The 27,292-nt window shown below is 36.3% G+C and overlaps 2 protein-coding genes across 3 annotated transcripts; both read right to left on the bottom strand.

The window, feature by feature from the left end:
• Nucleotides 1-5,131: 5,131 nt before the first annotated feature.
• faah (fatty acid amide hydrolase) lies at nucleotides 5,132-19,526 on the bottom strand. The gene is made up of 15 exons (XM_028445510.1): nucleotides 18,946-19,526; nucleotides 16,035-16,148; nucleotides 15,641-15,781; nucleotides 14,201-14,334; nucleotides 13,883-14,089; nucleotides 13,756-13,796; nucleotides 13,521-13,645; nucleotides 11,901-12,026; nucleotides 11,728-11,825; nucleotides 11,074-11,173; nucleotides 10,646-10,689; nucleotides 9,287-9,326; nucleotides 8,839-8,947; nucleotides 8,355-8,500; nucleotides 5,132-5,974 (listed from the first exon to the last, which is right to left on the bottom strand). The coding sequence occupies exons 1-15, from the start codon at nucleotides 19,159-19,161 to the stop codon at nucleotides 5,855-5,857; spliced, it is 1,761 nt and encodes a 586-aa protein (XP_028301311.1). The 5' UTR covers nucleotides 19,162-19,526; the 3' UTR covers nucleotides 5,132-5,854.
• Nucleotides 19,527-21,001: 1,475 nt separating this feature from the next.
• uqcrh (ubiquinol-cytochrome c reductase hinge protein) lies at nucleotides 21,002-24,800 on the bottom strand. Of its 2 annotated transcripts, XM_028444436.1 has the most exons (4): nucleotides 24,637-24,800; nucleotides 24,357-24,398; nucleotides 21,463-21,624; nucleotides 21,002-21,203 (listed from the first exon to the last, which is right to left on the bottom strand). In XM_028444436.1, the coding sequence occupies exons 1-4, from the start codon at nucleotides 24,679-24,681 to the stop codon at nucleotides 21,171-21,173; spliced, it is 282 nt and encodes a 93-aa protein (XP_028300237.1). In that variant the 5' UTR covers nucleotides 24,682-24,800; the 3' UTR covers nucleotides 21,002-21,170. The 2 variants fall into 2 exon arrangements, with proteins under 2 accessions (XP_028300237.1, XP_028300238.1); XM_028444437.1 differs by lacking the exon at nucleotides 24,357-24,398.
• Nucleotides 24,801-27,292: the final 2,492 nt, after the last annotated feature.

Here is a 27,292-nt window from a genome sequence, read left to right as displayed (position 1 = left end):
GAAGAAAGAAGAAGAAAGAAGAACGAGAAGAAAGAGAAGAAGAAGAAGAAGAAAAGAAGAAGAAGAAGAAAGGAGAGAAGAAGAAGAAGAGAGAAGAAGAAGAAGAGAAAGAAGAAGAAGAAGAAGAAAGAAGAAAGAAGAAAAAGAAGAAGAAAAAGAAGAAGAAGAAGAAAGAAAGAAGAAGAAAGAAGGAAAAAGAAGAAAAAAAGAAGAAAGAAAAAGAAAAGAAGAAAAAGAGAAGAAAAGAAAAAGAAAAAAGAAAAAGAAAAAGAAGAAGAAGAAGAAGGAGGGACTTTTAATACACATCCTGGAAAACAGAGGCTGCAGGTGTGTTGCAATGGATGAAAGAAGCATCAGGTACAAAGGAAGGAGACATTTTTTCTGTATTACCCTGGTAGTGAGATGAAAACTGTGTCAAGAAGACTTTGCATAAAATTAAGATGGAGAAAAAAAAAAAAAAAAAGTCAGAAGAAATAGTGCATTTTGTTGTGCATCGTATATTTAAGATTGTCGCACGCATACAGAAATAAATGGAGGATTCTATTTAGAAAATTATACGTGCTTTGTCAGTTAAATATTTATCGTATGTTTGTTAAAACACAATCATTTTTTTTTTTCTACAACTGCAAACCACTTGGAATTCTGACACAATCAAAACATTCAATAAAGTCGAGGCTGTAAACACGATCCAGCTTAATTACATTAGAAACAAGCTCTGTTACTGTTAGAGAAATGGTTGGAATAGTACAAGAAAGCAACGCATTCACAGTTTATACTTTCTCTCGTAAGAAAATCCAAGCAGTAAATAAAATGCTATGATATGCAAGTCCTTAAAAAAATCAAGATTTAGAAAGTTGCAGAAAGATATTTCAGAGCTTGGTCCTAGATAGTTGCAGTTTTGTTCATTTTAGCTGAAAAGCACTTCACATCTTAACTATCTACTGTACGTGGTAGGATTGGATCTGATACAGTTAAGCAGAGGAAATACATGCATTAAAAGTAAGCACACATTTTAATAATATATTGTCGTGACTCAGAGATGAAGTTTTTAGTATATTTTAATACTCAATATCACTACAAATTACCATTTTGTAATGATAAGATTGTACAATTTTCTGTATAAACCTAGACCCACACTATTGACTCTAAAAATCGTTTAGCAGGCTTTAGATTAATGAATAATCATTCATATTTCATAGAAGTTTGTTGTGGCACCAGCTGAACAGGTTTATAGGCTCTGAGGTGCATGTTCTGTGGCACGGGCTGCTTCAGGTTTGTTTACAGGGTGGTCGCTGCCACTACAGAGGAACACCACAACGCTTTCCTCCAAAGTGGAACTCTACACTTTGCACACCCATGTGAAACAATACTGTCACAATACCACAGGAGTTTTGATTGTTTGGCGACAAGTTATATAATGCAAGGAATTACAGAGTAGCATGCAAATGCTAAATCCCTCAACTTTTTCTCCAGAGAAGTGGATGAGACGGACTGTATCTGCAGGCTTCACTCTGACTCCCCAGCTTTGTGCTACTGAGACGCTCTCCTTTCTCCCCCTGACTTGGGTGATAATCCTGACACGCACTGTCTGCATTTTTCACTGTACGTGTTTAAGCGCATTTGCAGAGCATTTATCTCTCCAATGTAAACCAATTTGGCTATAAGGGCCTTGGGCCAAGCAAGGCGCTGGAGGAAAGAAAGGAAAACTCAAACCTAGCAGATGTGCAGAGAAAGGAGGATGGGAGAGTTGGCAAAGACGCGTGAGTCAATGAACGACTGAAAGCAGCAAAAAAAAAAAAAAAAAAAAAAAAAAAAAAGAAAGGGAAAGCAGAACCACACAGGACAAAGACAGTGTCCCTTGTCCGAAGGGTAAGCTTTTGAAACTTGGGATAGGGGCATTTAAAGCCGATCGAGTCTGGATCACTGAATTGTTGAGTCATAAAATCTGAGCAAATCATCTGGAGCTCTCAGCTAATCCTGTCATAGTGAAATCAGTGGGCACACTTTAGAGATCCCAGCCTCATCTGAGGAAATGTAGAGGCTGCTGTATTGACAGAGCTGCTGTTTGATGGTGCCTACACCTGTATCAGCTGTCTGTTAATCTGCCTTCCCCTCCTCCTCCTGCATGTCCTCCATAAAACACGTCTTCACCCCCACTGGTTGGAATGGTTAATGAAATGGACCAAAGACCTAAAAGCTGCCAATCTTGCTGCCTCTCGATGTCGCCTGTAAGTGGCCCTGGTGGCTGAATGAACTTGTCACTTTGATCATCTGAAAGGCAGGAGGAGCCATGCTGTGCCAAACATTACTACCTGCAATTCTGCAAAGACATCAAATAGACTATGGGCTTCTTGGTCCCTGAAATGGGACATTAAGACAGAATCATCCTAGTTTAGTTGTGGCGATATCAAGGTGTTTTATTTGCTGGCACACAGGCAGGGTCTGAATGTGTTTGGATGGCTTTTAAAGTACCTGATCTCATAGCCTGAGGTTCCTGTAAATGAGGTGTTGCTCTCATCAATGAGACGTTACATGATAAAATAAAAATAAAAAGTCAGTGGACTGAAAGTTCCTCCTGCCTGATTACAACAGCTCCAGCTTGGACCAAAAATACCCCTTACTCACTATATCAAACTACACAAACTTTTGTGTAGTTAAGACAAGTTTTTATCACATCCTGGCAGGAATATTGAACCCCTCTACTAAAGATATCTAATATTCCCATTGTTGGAAATTTAACCCACATTGGTTTATATGAAAGAGATTCGCATTGGTTGTCACATTTAGTCAGCTCTCCCCATGGCAGCTGCAGGTACAGATGTAGCTTCCCTCCACCAGTGTAAGTGTAACATGATTGAATAATGATTTCTGTAAATTTCATGGTCTTTACTTTTTTATAGATGTCGAGATCTGGGTTTGTTGAATGGGTTTTGTGTTTAGTGGGAATTTGTTTTTCATAATTATTACTATATATATTACATTATATTATATTACAAAACATGAATGCTTTATTTCCAATTAATAAAAAAATATATCCACTTGTCAAAGTGTTTCACTTCCTTTTTAAAACATGGATTTGATGTTGAAACCCATTTCGTCCTCCTGATAACCTAACATCTCACAAACATGACAATATAAACACAAACAATATCTCAAACATCAACTCTTCAGTCATTGGACGACTCATTGACCCGTTATTGCTATGAGCGGTTTGCGATTACATGACATTAATATAATGTTGAATCTGTGGGTAAATCTTCCTGTGTGGTTTGCATGTTCTCTTACTGTACATCTTCACAACCATCATAAATTACAATACTGATAAAACTTGGCCCAAGGACAAAGGAAACCCTGCAATCTGACCAATAACCCTATCACTGTCTATGACCTATAGAAGCATCAGAATAATGGCCACAGTAGAGCCAATTTCTCAAATTATCTTCAGGGGAAATACAAAAAATAAAATGTGTCACATTTATTTAGCTTTGAATCCATTTCAGTTGGTTGGATGAGTGTTCTTCACCCTCCAAACTGTGGATCATCTGATTACAAAAATTATTTCAAGCACTCAAAATATATTTCAATGTTGACATGTCGCTAAAGAAAGACTAAACGTGTTAGTTCAGTAGTTTGTACAGCTGATCATATACACAGCTGTGTATGGATTGGACTCTCTAGAGTGTTCTTATACCACTTCAGATATTTAAAAAAGCTTTGAAATGATCCACATTTTGTGGTTCAGAATTTGGCCCAACGACACTTTAACGCAGACAGTTAATAATTGATCCACCAGCACCTGATGAAAAGAAAATCACTCCACTACCTCCTTCAAACGCTACGTCTAATTTGGATGATTAAATTAAATGTTCATGTTCACATATAAAAGGTACTGTTTGATGAACAGTTCTCAATTTGTGGGTCACAGACTCTTTATCGTGGGTTGCAACCTATAGACTCATCAGAAGAGAAGAAGAAAAAAGGTGAAAATATATTGTGTGCTCAATCTGAAGCTGCTTTATTTCAAACAAAATCCCTTCAAATTAAGAGACACTACAATATTTACCTCTAAACCACTCCCTGATAGGGATGTTGATTTTGTCATTCCTATAAATGTCTTTTATTGTAGTAATGTGCATCATTTTAGTATTAAATGTTAACATCTTGTCATTAAACATGTTAGAATTTTTCATTTATTTTGGGTTAAGGCATGAGGTCCTGAAGCCAGACGAGTTGAGAACCAGCGTGTTGGATTATCCACCTTCTACTTTAATCCCATGTGATGATTACAAAGTGATGCTCTACGTAAGGGATGGAATTGATTTTAATTTATGTAACAGGAAACTCACAATTGCCGAACACTAGAGTAAATGTATTTAATGAGGTAATTCAAATCATCGTAGTGTTTTTGTGTGATTCTGTATGTGTGTGTGTGTGTGCGTGTCACTGCTTCTGTCTCCCAAGGGATTTTATGAACAATGTCAAGTTCCCTCTGAAGACCTGAGTCTCTTCACTGCCTCTTAAAGCTTAATGCTCCCTGACTGAGTGGCACAGCGAGAGCCACACTCTCTCTTTCTATGTGCTGCAGATAATGCTAAGAACAACCTCTCAATTCCAGCTGCTCTAATACACCCTCCTCTCATGACTGCATGCACATGTCCATTCAAATTGAATGAGACCAAAGCAAAAACCATGGCTGACTGAGATGGAAAACACTTTCCCCATAATGTTTGTTTTTTTTTTCTCCTCTTCTTTTTTGGAGAGTTTTAAAACTTATGTAAATTTATGTAGACTGAGCAGAAACGCATATTTACAATAACACAAGGTAATCACTATATGACGACACGGTGCGATGGCCCTGTAGATGAAAGCGCTATGTGTCATTAGTCTTCTTTATCTGTTTTTCCATTTCCTGTTAGGGTAACAATCACTGGCAAAAAAAACAATGAAAACCATCTGCACACATCTGCGGTGCAGAGATGGAGATGGAAAGGTGGCGGGAATGGGAGACGGTAATGGAGGAGGCGAGAGCGCAGACGGGGCATTAAAAACTAACTCACAACATTGGCAAACCAAATAGATTTAAAATATTCTTTAATAGCAAAACTGTATGACAATAAAGGGAGTGGGCAAAAATCACATTTTTTCTATTATTTTTTGTCTGGTGAAACAACATCAATTTGTAAATAATCAGAATCTTTCTTTGTCTTTAAGTGTGGCTGTTTTTCGTCAAATATCATAAAAAAAAAACAACATTCCATACACCTAAAATGTACCTGTACTTGTCATGTATATAACATTAGTTTAGTTTATCCAACCTTCAACACAAAGCAGAAAATCTAAATGTACAGATGCTTTGAAAAAACAGAAAACATAAGAGAACATGTGCAAGGTTTGAAACATAAAATGTGTTTAATTAATAATAATGTAATGCCAATAAACTAAACGTGTGCACATTTATTGAAAAAATGACATTTGAAGTACATTTTTTGCATGATTTTGTACCTTAAAATACAATTCATAGCAGGAATTTTTTCTCCTCCTGGCTGCTCTACAAGGACTTTTAAAGAAAGTTACCAAACTGAATCTATTATATATGATCTTTTGATGACGTATGCAAATAAAATTCACTCCAGTGTGGCAACATAAAACAAAAAATGCCCAATTTCACACATTTGCACTGCACAAAATGTCTTGTTTCACACACACGCACGCACACACACACCTCTAAATGTATTTAATTCTTCAGAAGGAGCCACTGCCAAAGTTAGCGTGGATGCTAATGCTAACTAAAAAGAAATAAGGGCCCTCACAGGTTGGCGCGCCACCTATGGGTGGCTCCAGAGAACAGCAACCATTACTTTCGGCTCCTGACCAGTTCTTCCACCTCCTTCATGAGACGCAGGCACATTTCATCCTGCCACGGCAAACTGACACACTGCACAGAGACGGGTAGACCCACACCTCCCGTCACAGCCTGGGAAAACACACACACACACACACACACACACACACACACACCACACACACACACCACACCACACACACACACACACACACACACACACACACACACACACACACACACACACACACACACACACACACACACACACACACACACACACACACACACACACGTGACATTTCTGCTTCCATCCACCGACATCTGTGAGGCATTTATTACCAAAGTGGTCGCTCTATTTTCTCGTCTTATAATAGTGCCTTACAGCAATGGTTCCCAAACAGGGGTACGTGTACCCCTAGGGGTACGTGATGGCACTACAAGGGGTACTTGAGAGAGGAAAAATATACGGTTTTATGATGATTTTAATTAAAATTTAGTTTGACCATAAACACAATTTCTGGGTTAAATTTACTGATGTAAAATGCCACACAAAGGCATTTATTAACAAACAGCTACACAATATGTGCCACTTTTGGCTTTTTCTCCTCTAAGGGACAGCACGTGTGAGTGAATTCTGTAGTGTGGCTTGTTTAGGGGAAGGTCTGGGTTGTGACGCACTTAGCAATCCATCTAATTGTGTTTTTAATGCTGTTCTGAGAAGTAGTGAAAGCAGCAACTCCTAAAGCAAGTATTTTGATACAAATTACGCAATAAAAAATATGGCAATATTGTAATTTTCAATATCTCTAAAATTGAAAAGTCAACATTTCTTGAATATCAATATATCGCACAACCCTAGGGTTTTATAATATATTAATTTAATATCTATAATATTTTCATTTAAAAGTGATATTCAGATACATATGATGAAAATGATTTTGATCAGAACAGGAACTGAAAATACAAAGGTCATTCTTGGTCCCCACACCAGATGGGATATTTCCAGAAATAAATCTATAAATATTAAATACTGTTTCATTCCACTTATTTACAAAGTGAGATTCTGTGTCATCACTCATTCATTATGCTCTAGTAGTCCATAGTTGTATTTTCATAGTACAGTATTCCGAGCAAAATGTTGTAGTCGGACAAAAGGGGTACTGTACTTAAGAAATAAGAGAAATGGGGTATTTGAGCTAAAAACGTTTGAGAAAAACTGACTTACAGCATCACAAAGCTGTTAGAAAAAAATGTAAAGGATGCACACATTGCTTAAAAATAATAATAATTTTTTATCAATTTTTGTATCAACTTTTGGAAAGGTCACGCCTTCGATTCGACGTGACCTGAATAGCATTGAATAAAATAATAATCACAGTTGATACAAACAATGTTTAAGTAAATTGTTAAGTTTAATAAACCATATTAAAACATACAATAAATATGATATTATTATTATAACGATAGGATGTGGTGACATCTTTCTTTATGAGTGAATAAACAAAACTTCTTTGAAAAACTCCTTCCACATAAAGTGACTTGCTGCCTCCTTGTGGTTATAGAGGAGAACTACATGCAAGGTAGTTTCTAACCCCTAAAGCAATGGTTCCTAAACCCCTAAAGCAATGGTTCCTAAACCCCTAAAGCAATGGTTCCTAAACTAATTGGAAGTACTGAACCCTGCATGTTATATCACTACATTCACCTTAGTAAATACCTCTGCAAAGGAGCTACGTGATATTTTCACCAGTGTTTAATTATTCGTTTGTTTGTCTGTTAGCAGGATTACGTCCAAGGTATTCAACCAAAGATTGACCTTATACGCCATGGAATATTCCATTAAAGATTTGAAGAAGATATTGATCATTATACTGATTCTAGAAAAGTTTGAATAATTAAACAACTCCCACTCATTATTGGCATATATATATATATATAAATATCTCAGTTTGTAATTGATCGATCTTTATGAAATTTGACTAAATCATGTTGGGTTATTCCCCAATTACTCCATTGAGTTTCATTCAGATCTAATCTCTTTGGTATTTTCCATTAAAAATACACACATTTGGACCAACTGTATCGTTATCATTATTAATGGGAACATAAAGTTCTTCCAAGCCTTTAAAATGTGAATGATCATGGTACCATGATCAGGATTCACTGATCCAAATGACTGTCAATATCTGGTCATTTTGGTGTATTTGGTGCTTGATGGAAGTTTGTGCTCCACCCTTTACTATTGGAAGTTGGAACAATAAAATCTGATTTCTTTAAAACATAGGTTTATGTTTTATTTGGGCACACACATAAGCCTGGGCCAGGTTTTACAATGGTTATTTTTGTATAAATTAATATTTAAAATATTATCATAATTTATCTTTAACATTGACTGACTCCTCAAACCCCTGGGGTTAGATTGAACCCAGGTTAAGAACTGCTGCCCTAAAGAAACATCACCCAGCAACAGAATAAGGGACTGTAATGGAGATACCCAACAATGATTTACCTCTTTAAACAGTCTGTCTTGGAAGTCCTGATAAATTCCTTTGAAGTGCTTCAGTTCCTCTTCATCCTCTTCTGTCACCGTGGAAACAGTAACGGTACCAGCAGAAAAGTTCAGCAGATTGTAGATCATTGAGTAGCTGAGAGGGGCTGCAAGGACACAGAGCAGAGAACGGTTCTTCCTTTTAACTTTCAGCTAAAAAAACAGTCTTTAGAACATGATTCAGATCTAAAATATCGTGCATTCGCCTCCAGTGACAACTATATTACAATTAAAAAGTGATGGAATATTAGGTGATTTCTCATTAAAAAAGAGGATTAATGTTATATTAAATCACATTAAATGGTTATGTGAACAACTTACAATTAACCTAAATTCTAATACTCGGCGTGTTTCAGGGTGAAATCAGATTGAGGAATTACAATTTTAAAGATTTAGCATGAAATAATGGTCCTTTCTCCACAAACACACACTCAGAATAGCATACTACTAGATTTCCCGGCGTATCTGGGCCAGTAGGCCGGTCCTATCATCGGACACAGCAGCACATCGATGTTGATTTTCCTCCAGTACGATATCGTCTCATTGGTGTATTCCTGATACAAACACAAGAGGAATGGATTTAACATTTCACAATGCTGACTAGAAACCTTCTGAAGAACTTTATTTTCAGAGCTCCATTTGTGCTAACCCTATGCCCGAATCAAGTATAGAAATGTATAATGGCGAGCGTACAAAAAAGAGGTAGCTACACTTCTAGCATTAATTACTCTTGGAACAAGCTGCTTTTTGTTACCAATAGTTTAACTCCCCACTATAAACAAATAGAGAATCGTTTGAAATCAAACCAAAGTCAAAAGTTTAACAAGAAAAGGGTAAACTTGTGGAATATTTCCTAAATAATGTGTTGAACATGAGCAGACACAGTTCCTTACAGCCACAGCAGCTTGGTTTTTCCACACGTTTTGAGGAGATCTGAAAACAAAAGACCACATTCACGACTCATAGCGTGGCAGATAAATTCATTTTTCTCCTAAAACACCTCATCTAATGATACAAGCAGTACATTAGGTCCATATCTTCTCTATAGGGCAAGCTTTAAAATGATTGGGTGTCAACTTAAACTGAACAATTTCATAATCAAGCTGACACTTCCAAAGCAGTGCAGCGAGTAAGCTGATTGTTCTATTTTTTATTTCACTCTTACACATTTTTTATACCTCAAATTGTTGATAACACTGACATTGCCTGGTTGGCAAATGTGCACTTTTATTCTCTCTTTACTTTGGTCGGTTTTTCCTTTCTCTCAGCTGTATATGCTGAGAGAAAAGCACATACAGCCGATATCTTGCACGTATTTGCGTTAAATAAAGCCTAAGGAAAAAGAATCAGTAAATTATTTCATTTTGCTGATTTTATAGTCAAATGCTAACAATTCTAAGGGCTTTCATAGTAATACATTTTCATTTTTTATTGTGATTCATTCAAGTATGACACATTTACGAGAATGATGCAACGGATACATCGACCGCATCCGCATATCCTCTTTGCAATGACATGTTTCATCACCCTAAAGCAGGGCAACTTTTAACACAGCGGGGGCCACAAGAATGTGATGGCCTGATCCAAGGGCCACATTATCTACACTCGTGTCAGCATTTCAAATAATGACCAATTGGAGCATTTAGGCAGGAAAAAAAATGAAGGGTTTGTGTGTTTTTTGTTGTCATTTTGTACATTTTCCTGTCATTTTAATATATTCTTAAATTGTGTTTTGTGTGTTTTGTGGAATTTTCAAAGTAATTTTGATTATTTTTGTTGGTAACTGATGTATTTTTCTGTCATTTTGGGTATTTGTGTTGTTGTTTTGTGCATTTTTGGAACCATTTTGTGTAGCGTTGTCATTTTATGTATCATTCTGTCATGTTTTTGCGTTTGTTGTCCTTTTGTGTGTTTTTAGTCATTTTGTGCTTGTACTTTGAGGGCCACACAAAATAAGACGTTTGCCCATGTCTGCCCTAAAGGATTACACTATGCATTCATTTTAGGCTTCAAAAAACAAGTGCGACAGTGCTTGAATAAGATACTTTGTTGTTAATGATAATACTATAATCATTATAGTCTTGTACACTTTTCAGGAGCATATTAGGAACAAATTCTCTGGCCTCAGAAATGTAGGCATAAACATTTTTTAATATATATATATATATATATTGCATTTACACCTAGGGTTAAAGTGAGCACCTGTGATAAGTTTCATGAATGCATCACAAACATCAACAATCGTCCCTTACCCAACTCCACAGACGGCACTCAAAAAGCCAGCAACACGAGACGACTGAAAAAAACAAAGGCAGAGGACAAAAAATGATCTCAATAAAAATAATCTTCACATAATCCACAACAATAAAAGCTAAAGTTGCTCAGAACATTGTGCACTTTTTTTTTCTTTCAAGGAAACATAAAGGATAAGGATCACTGATTACTGCACGCGTGCATGCAGTTTAAAGACACGACTTGATGCTTCAACATCGAGTAGTAAAAGAAGGTCAAACAGTCATCTCAGATTAGCTTTTTTGGTTTTTTTTTTACTCCTGAGCAATCAAGTACCAGCAGACATTTCGACATCAAGCATCATGAAGTAACTGAAGGTTGTTTTGACACTTTTCTTCAAAGTCAACTTTCTGAAGGTCATCTCTAAATGTAGCACAGAAAAACTCACCACAGGCTTGATGAGCAAAGAGAGGAATTTCTTTATCCAGTTGGGGATACGGTACGGTAGAATCTGTAAAGCAAATCCAGGCACCATTGGTCCGCCTTTTCTATTAGAGATAATAACAATAGAAATTAGAGATACTTTGCACGCGCACGCACGCACGCACACACACACACTAGTTTAAAGGTAATATTCTGAGATTACAACAAATTGCTATAAAAAACCTTCTTAAATAAAACCTACATTTGAATGTCTGTGTTATGGTCAAGAGCTGTTCCACATCTCATTCAAAATGCTTACAGGCATCACACTGGCAGCTGTAGCACATTTACCTAACGACCATGGTAGTAGTATGGTAGTCATCTACATTAGACTACCATGGTTTGTCAAATCACATTCTAGAACTTTTTAAAGCAAATTCAAATACAAGCATTATTGGGTCCATATAAACATTTGACACAACTTCTAAAAAATGTTACGGAATTTTTTTCCCCCCAAAAACATATAAATTTTTGTAACGCTAAAAAACTTGTTTTAAAAAATAATCCAGTCATAAATAATCATTTGAAATATTGCAACTGAAGTTGCCAAAATGAGTCTAAAGGAAGATTAAAAGCTCATCCTTGTGCATGTACTATAAAATACTAAAAACCCACTCACACTTGCTCTAGTAAGGTAACCCCTCCATCAGCAAAAAGACCCCTTAACAGCAGCTCAGTCATGGTATGGTCCAGCTTCAGAGGCAGGTAAGGCACCAGCTAAATGGATTGAGAACATTATTTGGACATAACCATTGATAAAGGCTATATTAACATTATGTAGGACATTCTTACAGTGTGCCCCGCATCCTCTAACAGAGCTTTGACCTCTCTGACGGCACGGGCCATGCTTGGAGATGGCTGTGAATACCCATCGTTGTCATAGTAACCGATCCTCAGAGGTCTGGATGACTTGTAAGTCTAAAAAGAAAATAGTCCGAGTATGTCATACATTTCAGTGGAAATCCAGGAGTGAATAGCCTCTTTTGTGTTACAAACAGGGCTTTAAATGAACTTTTTACATCACCAGTCAGCATGGCTAATAGATTCTTAAAGTTACCACCCAATCACATTTTCCATGAGTCAATTTTTTTTCCAGCAAAAATAAACTACATTATGAATGCCACAGAATAAATTTAAGCGTTCGTGTTTCTTTAAATTGTTTTTATTTTAGGTAATTGCATAAATACATTAAAATGGTAAAAATATAAATAGTTAATTTAAAAAAAATGTTGTAACAATGCCTAAAAGGTGTAACATGGAACTCTGGGTTTGTCAGAGAAGTTAATCTTTTATAAAGTATATTCTCATAACTTAATAAACAAACTTAACTCCCCGGAACACTGTTTGAAGTTAGAAAGAATAGAAGTAATCAGTACTAAGAATTACATGTACTGTAGAGAAAAAATGTTTTTACTAACATGCATGCTCTTCAAATGTAAACAAATCACACTCTCCACAAACTGTTTAGTGCACATTTTAAAGGTGAACAAATGGTTCGAATACCAGCCACTCACGACCCGACATCCATTTAATATTAAAACTCCTCAATTTCTTCTTCTTTTCAGATCCTCTTATATCTTCATTTTTCCGTGACGGCAGCAGCCTTAATTTTTTGCTCATAAATATCTCAACATGTTTGTTATTTCAAAACTAATTTTACATCTTAATTTCAGCTCCTATTGTTTGTTTTGCGCCGTTCAGTTTGTCTTCTGATATCAAACCATAACAATCACGCTAACGTAAGCACATAGCCAATTGTTGTATAACATGTCACAACATAGTTTTCTTCGAAAATAAAAATACTGTACTAATTTCTTTTATCGTTCATTGTCAAAAGAATCCCTTGATAAACTATGCAAAACAATGCAAATAAAAAGTACAAATGAAGAAGAAACCTTTTCATTTACATTCAGGCTCTACAGCAAACTATGCAAAACTGCATAATAGTGCCTTTTCTTTTTAAAAGTGCAACTGAAAATGTATTTTGTGCTTTAACAATTGGACTTTAAAACAAATCCCATATCAAAGAAATAATATGAATAAACAAACTATGGCTTTCATTCTCTCTCTCGTTTCTCCCTTTCCTGTCCCTGCTCCTCTTATATTGATTTCACATGTTCTTTCTTTCTCACCTCTTTCATTTTGCCTTGGGGAAACAAAAATGCTTCCACACTTCTGATTTAAAACATGGTGGTGCGTCCTGAATTTCAAATTCTAAATAGATAGCGCCCTTTGCTGCAAATTTTTATTTATTTTATTTATTTATTTTTACAGTACTGTGATTCAATTTCAGAGTATTGTTGTGAACCGTGACACATTTTAATCGATTTTTAACTGCCTCACGATTCATTCTTACATCCACCAACCCATGAGTTGGCTCATTCACTGACGGTTCTACAAGCTAAGACGTACCTGCATGTTAAACGGCAGTGGAGGAACAGTGGGGTCCAGCTCAAACATGTGATCACAGAGAACCGCCTGCATAAACAGAGCCAGACTGTCCACGTCCCTGGCCATAGGTCCTGGTGTAGTCAAAACTGATTGAGAACAAGCAAAACAGGAAAGAAAATATTTAAATCCTGCATATTCCTTTATTCAGCTGAAAGGAACAGGGTTTTCAAATGTGGCATGTGAATATGTCTCTTACCTGACTTTTGACCTTGTAAAGAGGAATTAACCCCAAGTGAACTGTCAAAGCACATTTACAAGATAAAAAAAAAAAGCCTTGCTCGTAAAAGGACAATAGTCCATAAAACCAGGTGACATGTTCCAACCTTAGCCGGCCTGCTGTGGGCTTGAAGCCACAGATCCCACAGAATGAGGCCGGAATACGGACGCTGCCCCCTATGTCCGTCCCCAGGCCGAGGACAGACCCTCCTGCTGTGATTAGAGCCCCCTCCCCTCCAGATGAACCTCCAGGGGACTTTTTAGGATTGCAAGGGTTCTTCGTCTCGCCATAGATGGGATTACTGCAGTCATAACTGAGACCAGGCAAAAAAAAGTCAAACATGAGTTGCTAATGTGAATTAAATGAAATGTGGGAGAAGTGTAACATTGCAGTTTGTTGTAAAATTTGCTTCTTTTTTTTTTACCTTAACAAAGCTTGAGGAACATTGGTCTTTGCAAAAGGAATGGCTCCTTGTTTCTTTAAAACTTCAACAAGCACACTGTCTTTCTGAGCCGGCTTATCCAGGTTCTTGACCATACCACATGTGGAGGTGTAGTTCTAGAGTCACAAAATTAAAATAAGCAGAAGAAAAAAAAACAAAAACAAATGCACATAAAGAAAAAACATGTGAGCTGACATGACAAAATTACATACAAATAATCATTTATAATTGCACCAAATGTCTATACAATGTTAGATTATTGTTTACCAATAGTTAGAGTGAGAGAGAATCTTGATCCGGGGAAGCCTCTAAACTACCAGGCCATATCTAAGCTTCCCTTCATGTCAAAAATCATGGAAAAAGTGGTTGTTAAGCATGGAACAACATTATTTTTATGATAAATATCAATCTGATTTTAGATCAATCCACTCCACTGAAACTGCTCTTCTGAAGGTTTCTAATGACGTGATGATGATTTTACTTGATCTGACAGCTGCCATTCATACTGTAGATTACAGTATACCAGTTGATTGACTTAAATTCGAGATGCGGTTTTCTGGTGCTGTTCTCCAGTAGTTTATCTCTTGTATAAATGGAAGAACTTTTAATGTTGCTACTCTGCACTGGCTTCCAGTTAAGTTTCACATAGACTATAAAATCTTAGTTCTGACTTTTCGAGCGTTACAGGCCCCTCAATGTATCTCAGACTTGTTTTGCCCCTACACTTCAGGGCACAGTCTTCGGTCTTCAGGTCAGGGTCTCCTAAAGATCCCAAAAACTTTAAAACTCTAGGAGACCTGGCATTCCAGGCTGTGGCCCCCAGACTCTGGAATAACCTGCACCAGTCTCTCAGAGAGCTCAACTGTGTGGAGACTTTTAAAAAACTGTTGAAGACTTTGCTTTTCAGAAAAGCTTTTAGTTAACTGGATTGTAAATTTTTATTATCCTTTTATGATGCTGCTCCTATGATGTATATGGACCCATGTTTTATTATGCTATTATGATGTTGCACTTGTATTAATTTCTCCACTGCTCTGTATGGCACTTTGTGATTTTATCTGCAAAAAGTGCTTTATACTGTAAATAACTTACTTACAGAAGATTATAAGAGTCATAAAGTTAAATATTTTTAAGCTGGATGTCTTCTTTCCTTATTACCTCAGCTTAATTAAGCTTAAGATTTTTGTTGCTGATTCTTGCATTTATTAAACTGCTAAATCCAAATCTGAAAACATTTTAACAAAATTTTAGACATTTTACAATACTTTGATTGCAATGCACCCAAATAAGAACACAGCTATGGACAGTTTTCATTTATCATTATATATGCATTTTCAACAAATAAATAAATACATTTGGCAAGGAAATAAAGGAAGACTTCTGCTTTGACTTTCAGTGTCATCTCTCTTCTAAAATCAATACCTTGTATGATATATTTTCTTTGAGACTTATTGGAACTCCATACAAAAGGCCATCTTTGTTGGATCCGATAGTTTTCAGCTGGTCAAAACTCTCCATGATAATTTCTGTGCAGCAGTTCAGCTTTGCGTTTACGGCCAACGTCTGTAGCAAGAGCAAAGAGACACATTGGAAATATAAGGCTTTTTATTCTATTGACACACTCGAGGAAAAGGACTAATATTTACTTGGCAGATATTTACTTGACACATGAGGACAATGACAATAAATAATGGAAGATCAATCCTGTAAATTACTTAATTGAAACAAATAATTATGTTGTACTATTTCATAAAAAATTAAAGGAAAGTCTTTTTTGAATGTGAATTAAAGTGAGAAATGATTGTGGATGCAGAACCTGTTCCATGTAGGTGTAGAGCACGTCCTCAGGGCTCAGTGAACCCGTTTGTAGTTTCTCTCTCAGCTCAGCCAGCGGCAACGCCAAGATAGATGCTGAGTCAGCAGTCGAATGCTTGGGGACATAACACATGACTGTGTCAATGTTATCTTTCAAGGCCCCAATAATCATTACTCTACTGACTGATTTGCAAGAAGAAGAAGAAACTCTCTAAAATTTAAACATTTTACTTTAGCTAAACACCTGAAGTAAGGTTTCAAAACATGGATGATGATGATTAAACAATAATTGTGGCATTTATTTGTATAATTTGAGCCACAAACTCAACGCAAACCTGTCATTTGGTCTTCTATTAACTTTAATCAGTTTTAATATCTATTTTAAGATTATATTTGTGGTCGTCAGGATTATCTGAGATGGGTTCACACATCAATCCATATGTATGGATTCTCTCTGGATTTTTCCATTTCGTTACAATCTTATCCTGTGCTGGGTTTGTTGGTTCTAACTCTATTTAAGTGGAACAAGGACAGAAGGAATATGGTTTATGTAATTTAGCAAGTTCAGATGAACTACGGCCGGGCCCGTGGAACATCTCCGCGTTGAACAGCACGTTCCACGTTCCCAAAAATTCAGTCAACTGACTTGGTTCCACCAAGTAAAACAAATCAAATTGTGCAACGTAAATGCTTAATCTAAGATGAATTGCCTTTGAAACGATATGTCACCCGACTATGTTCCGATAATTTTTAAAAATACTGGAAAAGGGGATGGGCCATCAGGCCCCTCATCAAATTATGGGAGGCATGATCGTAATCTACGTTGAATTACCTTTGAAACGTTATATGACACGACTATGTTCCCATTACATAATATTCCCATAATATTTCGACTATGTTCCCATGGACATAATATTTTCATTTAAATGTTCACCTGCACTACTCATCAATGCACTACTGCACTATTATCTTATTATTATTATTGTATTTTTATTTTATTTCGTTATTATTATTATTATTACTATTATTATTATTATCTTGTTATTTTATTTAGTTTGCACATATTAGTCTAACTACTCTTATATATTTATATTTATGTTTATACTTCTTTTTTTTATTTATTTTTCTTTATTCTAGTTGATTGTTATTATTTAATGTTACACCATCTGAGAGAGCACAGTTTACCAAGACAAATTCCTCGTGTGTATTCATACACTCTTGGTCAATAAAGTTGATTCTGATTCTTATTCTGATTCTGATTAATTTGAAAATTACCGAAAGTGGGGGGTGGGCCCTCGGGCCCCATTTAAAAAAAAAAAGGGCTCAGAGCATCTCATAATATTCATTCATAAAGTATTCATACCAAACTGCATTCCGATCTAGAGTTGTCACGATACCAAAATGAGTAACCACGACACTATACCAGACAAAGAATCACGGTTCCAGGTAATATCACGGTTCCAGGTAATATCACGGCGGCGACACTGATATCTTTTTTAATTATTTTTATGAACTATAATGTATTTGTACAAGTTAGTGTTGTTTGGTGATAGATAAGAGTACATGGAATTAGATCAGAATACAATTAATCAAACTAAATAACATTTGCATTTTTAGATGTCATCTTGTTACTGTGGTGGAAACGTGCTAACATGGTACACGCACGACAAACGTGCAAGTCTGATCAATGAAAAGCATCAATATAACAAATAGATCAGATGTTTCAAAACTCCTTTTAGTTCAGGGGTCAAAATACAAAGCAGTTTAAGTCGATCTCAAGTGGGCCACAGATTTCATGTGGGAAAAGAGTCATTTCAACATTATTGTTCCCGAGTTTACACTTCTACGTACACATAAAATGCTAAATATGTAAGAAACCAACAACACTCTAGTAATAAATGACAGATATCAGTGCCAACAGGATCTTCACTTTAAATTTCCTCAATTTTGTGACCAATTTGAATTTGAATATTTAATTTATTTCGGTAGTCTTCAGAAGGACAAAAACAGAACAAATAACACTCAATTGCCTAATTCTTCAGCCAAAAGGGTGTAGGTTGAAGCAGAGCTTATATATACCTACCCCATCACAACAAAACAAAACAAGGTTCTCTAGATAATATCTCACACAAAAACATTTAACTTATTTTCCTATTTTTACAGTAAGTCAATATATATTCTGCACAAGTTTTATATATACAGTTTATACACGCACATCTAACACATACGAACGTACACACATGTATACACATTCATATATACACATGAATGTACACGACACGTACATAATATTAATATTATAGTATTTCATAGCTACAACACTACATTTAGTGTGGTAATATATAAATTCATATAATCATCTATACCTTTTATTTTGCTGTTTAAGTATTAATATATTTTATACCATTACACACATATCATATATAATGACAGCTCTAGCTAAAATTGTTGCTGTTCTTTCTTATACTTACTAATGATATATGTCTTTAAAAGCTTTTTAAACTGGTTAATGTTGGTGCTATGTTGTGTTTAATCCATTAGGCAGTTCCATATTTTAACCCCTGCTATTGTTATACTTATTCATTGATATTTCATTAAGGGATGTGTTACGTAATAAATTGAGGAATTGTAATAATTTTGCATATTTTTCAACAGTTTAACAAAAAAAATGACTGCAATCATGCAATAAATGCACCAGTAGTGTTGAGTTTTATTTACACATTGATTCATGTTTTCTTTGTAATTTTTACTTCCTCCTGCTGGCCGAATTGGATGCTCCAAATGGCCGGATTTGGCCCCCGAGCCATAAGTTTGAAAGATGTGAGTATGTGTAGGACTAGCTTCTGTTGTTGCAGGTCAAAGTGCTTCATCCATTCTCAGCTATGCTAACCATGCATCCATGTATCTCTTACCGTCTGCCTGTACCGGAGCACAGCCTGGTCTGCCCGCTGCAGAACCTCCGTCCTCCGGCTCCGGGCTCGTTGGATCTTCCGCTCCACCTCCCTTCCTCTGCTGACCGTCCTCAGCAGCAGCAGAACCCCCACCACCCCGCAGGCAGCCGCTCCAAGCACCGCCGCTGTGCCGGTGTCTCCTTTAACTCCGTCCAGGAGTACTTTTAGGTCCTGCATTGTTCCCGCTGTTTGTTAGTCAACGTTCACCTTCTACAGATGTTTAACTGGATAAATAAAGCCCTGTTTCCAGGAGGTGTTCAACAGGTAGTTACATCCTCTCTGGGGGGAAGCCCAACCCTATGACGTCACATACCCGACCCCCCCTGGGTTAAACCAAAGGGTTTGAGTCGCTTTTACTAAAGGTTAGGCTTTAGCTAAGCCTGCAGAGTGCTCTATACTGACACCCCCTGGCCATGAGCACACATCACATCCTGCCATGTCCTTCACGGAAAACAATTTTTTTTAAAAACTATACACGGACAACTAAAAGCTGTTCTTTGACAGGTTTTTGTTAAACAATCAAATCAATTCAACTTTATTTGTACAGCCCAATTTACAACAAAGTCATCTCAATGCGCTTATCAAAATATAAATGTCATAATAAAAAGAAAAAACCCAACAAGATCCAAATGAACAAGCATTTAGCGACAGTGGGAAGAATCAACTCCCTTTTAACAGAAAGAAATCTCCGTTAGAACCAGGTTCAGAGGTGGCAGCCATCTGCGTCGACTGGTTGGGGTTAGTGGACAGAAGGACCAACAGAACAGGATATAGAGATAGAACATCAGAGTGTCCCAGACTAGTTGAGCCGTGAACCACAGATCAGGAACTGCCATCGTCAGCTTCACAACACCTGAAACAGAGCAGAGAGAGAAAGGTGAGGAGAAGGCACTGACTGCAGAAAAACATGATACAGTATTATCAAGTCAGCCTGTCTTGGCCTTGGGCCTCACTCCCAGTGACATAGTCAACACTTACAAAAGTGACGAATCTCTTCCCTTTTATTGGTAAGCTAACAGTGACTCCAAGGTCTGTAAATGCGACGGTTCACAGACGTCACGAGTATATTAGTACCTGCAGGATCTTCACTTCAATTTCCCCAATTTTAGCAATTTGGAGACATTTTGTTGAATAATTTGAAGAAAATTTGCCAGATTATGGAAAAATTGAGTTCTTTCAACAATTTGAGATTAAAAATGACTGCAGTTCTGAGCTCTAAGAAGTGGAAAACTGAATTTTTGTATTTGGAGGGGCTGTGATTATATATCTACAACTGAATTAGTTGGTATTTACAAAATGTTTCATTTTTTTTCTATCATTTTTACTTTCCTGAGTGGACCGAATTTGATGCTCTAAAGCAGGCATGTCCAAAGTTCGGCCCGGGGGCTAATTGCGGCCTATGTTTAAATTTCCACTGGCCCGCAGCCTGTGTCATGAATTCAATAATATGCAGCCCACCGACACCATTGACCACAGTAAAAAAGTTTTTTTTTAAAAAAGCAATTTTATATTTCACTGAATGAAACATCTGAACAAGATAACGGTTAGTTTTCACATGTTTTGAATTCAGACGTTTACAGTGAGCATTTCATAGTGAATAATATGTAATGTTGCACATGAACCTAGATATGTTTAATATTCCAGAAACTGTATTTTTTTCTTAATTTTTGTGATCTTCACATATGAAAGGCAGAGATTTCAATGAAAAACGTGTTTAGATTTAATTGTTTTCTGCGTGGATACATGAGAAGTGTGCCATTTGCCATAAAAAAAATATCATAAAATTGATTATTTGCATTTGATGTTAATGGTTCAAAGAATTTCAGGCTTTTGAGAAAAAATAATAAATGTAAAATATTACTGCTTTTAAATTGATGTAATGTTCAAAATCAAATAAATATAGAGTTAGATGAGGTGATGGAAGGGGATATAAAATGATCTACATATCAATAAGCTGTTAATAGAGAACATTTCAAGCTCCAAACTTCAAATATCGAAATCAACTTGTGACACAAAGTTTGTAGCCATTCATTTTAATCAAACTGTTAACATAAACAGATAAAGGACATTATAAGTTAAACACATATACAGCATATCCACATATGGATGTAGAACATAAACCACGTTTCCTCGTAATACGACTGTAGAAGAACGCCATCAGCCAGTGGGCCAACAGTCAGGAGGCTTCATTTGACTGAATGAAACAGCTTGTGCGCCACCTGCAGAAAACAAAATGTTCAAGGTAAATTAGAAACCAACACATCTCAGAGCAAAGAGACTGAATCCACATGGATGTGAAGAAGAAAAGCAGGTATTTCTGGCTTTAAGTGTAATAACTGTGGTGCAGCTGCACAGAGCTACGGTTCACGTGCTGCAGCACAGATCCAAACATGTTTCAATGACTTACAAACTACCAAAAGATGAATGTGTTCTCTGCGACACTGCTCCCCTTCATCATGCCGTCATAGACACACTTACACAGTGGTCCCGAGCATGAAGGAAGTCAAACAGCTCCTCTGTACATTCCTCCTCTGTGGCAGATCTTGAACCAACTCTGGTCTCGCATTGTTCCAGGCGTTCACGTGTGTGAACACAATGCTCGGCTGCTTCACACTTCTGTCGCACTGTGTCCAGAGGATCCTGAAAAACACAAAGCATGCAGTCCTTTGAATAGTACAAAGCCAAGGCACACATAATGGATGCATTTGGATCAATTGGTAATAAAAAAAAAATTTGTTATGTTGCTTTTCTTTGGTTAGTAAAAGCAAAGCAAGCCGAATTAAAGTGTCTTTTTAGCCTGAAATTTACCATATTGGACCAAAAAAATTTCTGTGCATAAAAATTAAGGGTGTCTCAATTTGATATTATTTCAGATATTAGTCTGATATCAATAAAAAAAAAACATCAATCAATATCGGTATTGGCCAATACTCAAAGCTGCAATATTGGTATTGTACCAGAAGTGTAAAAAGGTCAATTGGGGCATCCCTAATACAAATATACAGTTCAGTGTCCGTAAAGAACTATAACATGGTCAGCAACATGCACACAATACACTCTAAGAAAAACTGGTCTTCAGTGAGTTTGAACATAATTTCACATAATGCAGATTAGCTTGTGATATCAAATCGTCACCTGGTTGTTCATTTTAAATTCCACTCAAATGATTGTTGAGCTTAAATAAGCATAAAAACTCCTGGTATCTTCATTAGTCAAACTCTTTCAATTGGACTCACTTGGAAAACAGACACCCATTCCTAAACAAGAAAACGGTCACCATCATGTTAACTTCATTACCATATCAGGGGGGTATTTCATCAAAGTGTTCTCAGTAGAGCCAGGCCTACGGTTTAAACCTGGTTTAGCTAAGCCGTCCGTGACGACGCTGGCTTTTACCATTTCATCAAACTCTGAGCCGAGCCAGCTTAAGTGCATGTCTTCATAAGACCCACGAGAACGATCACAGATTTAATAATTAGAGAGTCACAGCGCATGCGCTGCAACTTTCACGATGAATAGGCAGACAATAGAAACCAATGCTGAGACCAACAGGACGTGACGTCATCTGTTACTGAGCAGGAAAATAAAGGACGAACCCTTTAAGGTGTTTCTGTGGTTTGAACATTTTAAAAGTAGTAAAGGGTTAAATATGGGGTTATTTAGTCAATTTATCATAGCAAACAACGGAAGCAGTGATCGTATGAGTTTGATAATTTTTTTAAACACCCGTCAGAGTTTAATAAAAAAGATGATGAAACTCACAATTATATAATATGTAATTCGTGAGACTTGTGAGTGATGAATAGTTTGTTGAACTCAGCACTAAACATTACATTCAAATGAACAGCGGGAGCAGACAGCGGTGCTGTTGGATGTCACATCCAACAGTGTAGACGCTGCAGGTGCAGGTGAGCTGTGCACGGGAGGTTCATGCACATCCCAAAAAGCGATAGTGTATCTTTGTCATTGGGAGTCTTGGTGCTCCGCCCTGTGACTGTCCCTGAAGCCCCTCCCTCTCTGTATATTCACAGCTTTCTTAATATTAATCTCTGATCAATGAATGAACACATTTATACCGTGCGTTAAACGGAGGTGATGTATACACACATATCCTTGTATATTAGTACTGATGGTTTAAACACATGGAGACTGTGATGTTTTATTAAAAATACTGTACACATTAAACATGTAATAAGACAATGATTCTATCATCATTTGTATGGATTTAAAATCAAATTAAAACATTGACCATAACATTTTGTTTCATTTCCTTTTAAAATACCATATTAAAGCGGTATTTAAAAAATAAAGTATAACAGAAGTCTATTTGACTCTTTTTTCCTTTTGTAGATATTTATTGAGTGTTTTAAATCATCACTAAATGACTTCACGTGGTTTCATGAGAGTGCGTCTGCAGCTGAAGTTAAGCCTGCTGCTTAAACCTGGTCGGGAGCAGGTTTGACTCACAGACTGTGTTACTATGGTAACCAAGGTGTTTTCCCGTTGAAGAAACCGCCGTTCCAGTTAGAACCCGGCTTAACGGAGCCGGACTATCAGGTTAAACCTGGCTTAACATTGAGCTGATGACATACCCACCTAGTGGTTGGCATTCAATCACAATAATAATTGGTTTTATCTGTGTTTATAACCAGGAGCTCCTATCAGCTGTGGTCCACTGAATGCCGTGAAAACAAAGCCGTGGAGCTTTCAATAAGATGTGAGCATTCAAGCCTTTTTTATATGACATTGATATTTATTCACAGCAGGGATGGCCAACTTTTATCACATCAGGGGCCACAGACCGAGGGTCGCAATCACAATAATTGCTAATCTGAGTATTAATGCAGAAAAATACAAAGGACTTGTATTTATCTGTAAATTTTTTGGAGTCATTTTAGTACATTTTCCTGTTTTGTGATTTTTTGCTATCATTTCGTATATCCTTGCCCTTTGCGTGGATTTTTGTTTTCAGGTTGTGTTTTTGGAGTCTTTTGGTTCTTGTTTGACATATTTTTCACTGAATTTAATGTATTGTTGTAGTCTTGTGTGTTTTTGGAGTCATTCTGCGTATTTGGCTGGGCTGCGAGTTGTCCATCATGTCTGATCTATAGGTACACAGTGCACAGTATGGTATATTCTCATTCATCATCCCAGTTACACTGAACACTTCAATGTTAGCATTTGATGTAAAAAATAAATGAAATTTTATATATATATATTACAGTAACTTCCGCAGTAATAACACAGTTGATAGTTTTTATAAACATAACAGAATAACAAGGACATGTTAGGGCTTTTCTATCAATGCATAATGCCGCAGTGTGACTGTGTGTTCTTGTCATTACAGTACTCTAAAATAAAAACCGACATACCACCATCTCTTCCTCGTCTTCCTCTTCTTCCTCCTCCTCCTCCTGTAATAACAGTAAAATCCAGAGAATAGCTTACAGTTATAATGTTTCCATTTAAAAAAAAAAACAATAACAATAATAAATTTGCACACCAGTGTTGAAAAAGATAACTACAATTTCCGGCTTCATTGAGTCTTTAGGTAAAGCTCGCTAAAGTGAGCTTGTGTTTAGCCTAGCAGTGTAGCATGTGAGCTAAAAACAACAAAATGCAACTGCTAACAATCAAGGAAGGACTACTAACATCTTCAGGCTCTCCGTTTGTGATCATCTTGTCCTCCCAAACCATTGTTTCACTGCTCTTGGCCTCAGCTGAACCGTTTGTTGATTTTGAACTGTTAGAGGACACGACAGGTCACAGTCCGCAACAGTGCAGAGATAGCAGGCGAGCTAACCAGGTTATTTCCGCCAGGCGCCCTTTCACAATAAAGTTATTCTTTTCTCCGTATTAATGGATGAACCGCCAGAAATATAAAAGACAATAACTGACAAACAGTGTTCGAAACAGCAAAAATATAGAACAATGAATAATAATAATAATTTATTTGATTCAAAAGTTAAAACAGAATAATAAATGAAGACCAATAAACTAAACCTGTCAATGAGGATTTACTTCTTTCTTCTTTATTTACTAAGAATTATTTTTTTTTTTGACTAGTTTACTAGACACAATAAAAGTTAGGCTTCTGGTGCTGAAATCTAAATAAATGGATGCAGGTAACCTAGTTTCATTTAAAAAACAAAAAAGTTGTGGCTTACATAAATCCAGCCAATCGACCAAACATACAAATCTAATGTCTACGAGAAAACAAGTATCTCGAGAAAACCCACACGGCATGTGGAGAACATGCAAACTCCACACAGAATGATCTAAGTCAGTGGTTCCCAAACAGGGGTGCGTGTACCCCTGTTTGGGAACATGAGCACATTGCAGGGGGTACATGGAAATATTTAACAATATAACAATATAAAAAATAATCTGGAAATATTAGTTCCTTTTTAGGCAATTCTTTGGACAAATTCACCACAAACTAACAGTACAATTTACATTTTATCACACTTCTGTCCAAAACAATAATTAGTGACATTTCACAAAGGAGACTATTTACCTACTATTGAAGTATTTACAAAAAAAATTGATATTTAACTAAATTCCACTCATTGGATTTATTTGTAGATGAAGCCTTAGAGAACCAATGTTTGAGACACATTCCGGGGTTTAGGAGAGCCCGCTGCTCCACAAATGAAAATGCATGTGAAATTATGGTTAGGGTACTTATATGAAGAGGGGGTACAAATGATTTGACAAAAATGCGAAGGGGGTACATGGACGAAAAAGATTGGAAACCACTGATCTAAGTTTTTCCAGCTGGGAATCAAACCCACTACCAAGGACCTTTTGGCATAAAAGTGCTAAAGACTACTGCACAATGCGGCTGATCTAAGAAATAAAAAAAAAAATAAAGCATAAAGATGTTTATTTAATTAATCAACAACATTGCCAAATATGTCACCGTTTTAGAAAGGAAATAATAATAATAATTCTTCCTTACTTTAGCTTTTTCCCCCAGGCCCACACTGTACACCCAGTCAGATTTGTTTCGTTGGCCACAATCTTGTGTTAACAGACGGGTTGCATAACCAGTTGCTTTATTCAAAAGCACCAAAAGGGTCTGTAACAGGGGCAACAGAGAGACATCTAAATGAGGTCAACCCACACAGTGTGGCTCGGTCAGTGTGAGGTCACACATTGTGGTCCACACCAATCCGCATACATTTACCTCATTTGTTTGGAGCACATTTGCACACATTTCTGTGTTATGTAACACTGAAAATAAACACTCTCACACTCCCAAAATGTGGCATAGCTGAAAAAGAAGTTTGGATATGTTAAAAAAAAAAATTTAAAAAAAAAAGCTTAAATTCGACAGGCCAGACTATTGCACAAGTATGCAAACATGTTTGCAAAAGCTTGAAACACAAACAGTGAGTATATTACTGTTATACAAGCAACTCCTTTAAGGTAATGGAGAGGTCAGTCTTTATCAGCTTTGGCAGCTGAAAGATCAAGGGTTTCAACACTCACAGCTCATTCATTATTTATTCCTCATGTTATTACTCAGATCTGGCAAAGCCTTCAAATATACCAGCTGTTAATAACATGCCCGTCCAAGTGTATTTATCAATGTTTAACACTTCTTACACAATATTTGGACATTGGTATTTTTTTCTATTTGACCAAGAACACACCTCCAAGAACACACACACACACACACACACACACACACATATATACTGTATATATATATATATATATATATATATATATATATATATATATATATATATATATATATATATATATATATATATATATATATACGTAGAGAGTGATAAATACATTTTTTTTTTCTTTTTAGGCATGTTACATTCAATACATTTTGTGCAATCACATATCCAATATTCCCATACACACACACATCCAAAAATGTACATACCATTTGATATTAATAAATAAAATAAATTCAATCTTATGAAAATATAGTTATACAAAAAATATATAAACTATGTTTAATCAGACCCACACATTCTTATCAACATACATATACACACACGCACACACACACACACACATATCTTATACATATCTGATTATATCTAAAAAGGGTTAGGAAGAAGTAAACTTATCAAATTCTACCCCTTCTCCATTATTTAATAGTTATATATTATAATAGTCTTTCTGTGTTAAAATAGATTGATTTGGAAAGTAATTACATTGTGCCAGAATGTCCTGATTATTAAACGCCTGTCCTTCTTATAAAATAACTGAATGTAAAGAATAGTAAATACTGAAATGAATAGATAATATTTTGGGGATCAATATTTTCAGGAACGCAGAT

This window comes from Gouania willdenowi, chromosome 4 (genome assembly GCF_900634775.1).
Source record: "Gouania willdenowi chromosome 4, fGouWil2.1, whole genome shotgun sequence".
Classification (NCBI taxonomy): Eukaryota; Metazoa; Chordata; class Actinopteri; order Blenniiformes; family Gobiesocidae; genus Gouania; species Gouania willdenowi.
The sequence above is the reverse complement of the archived record's forward strand: the minus strand, read 5'-3'. Positions and strand labels throughout refer to the sequence as shown.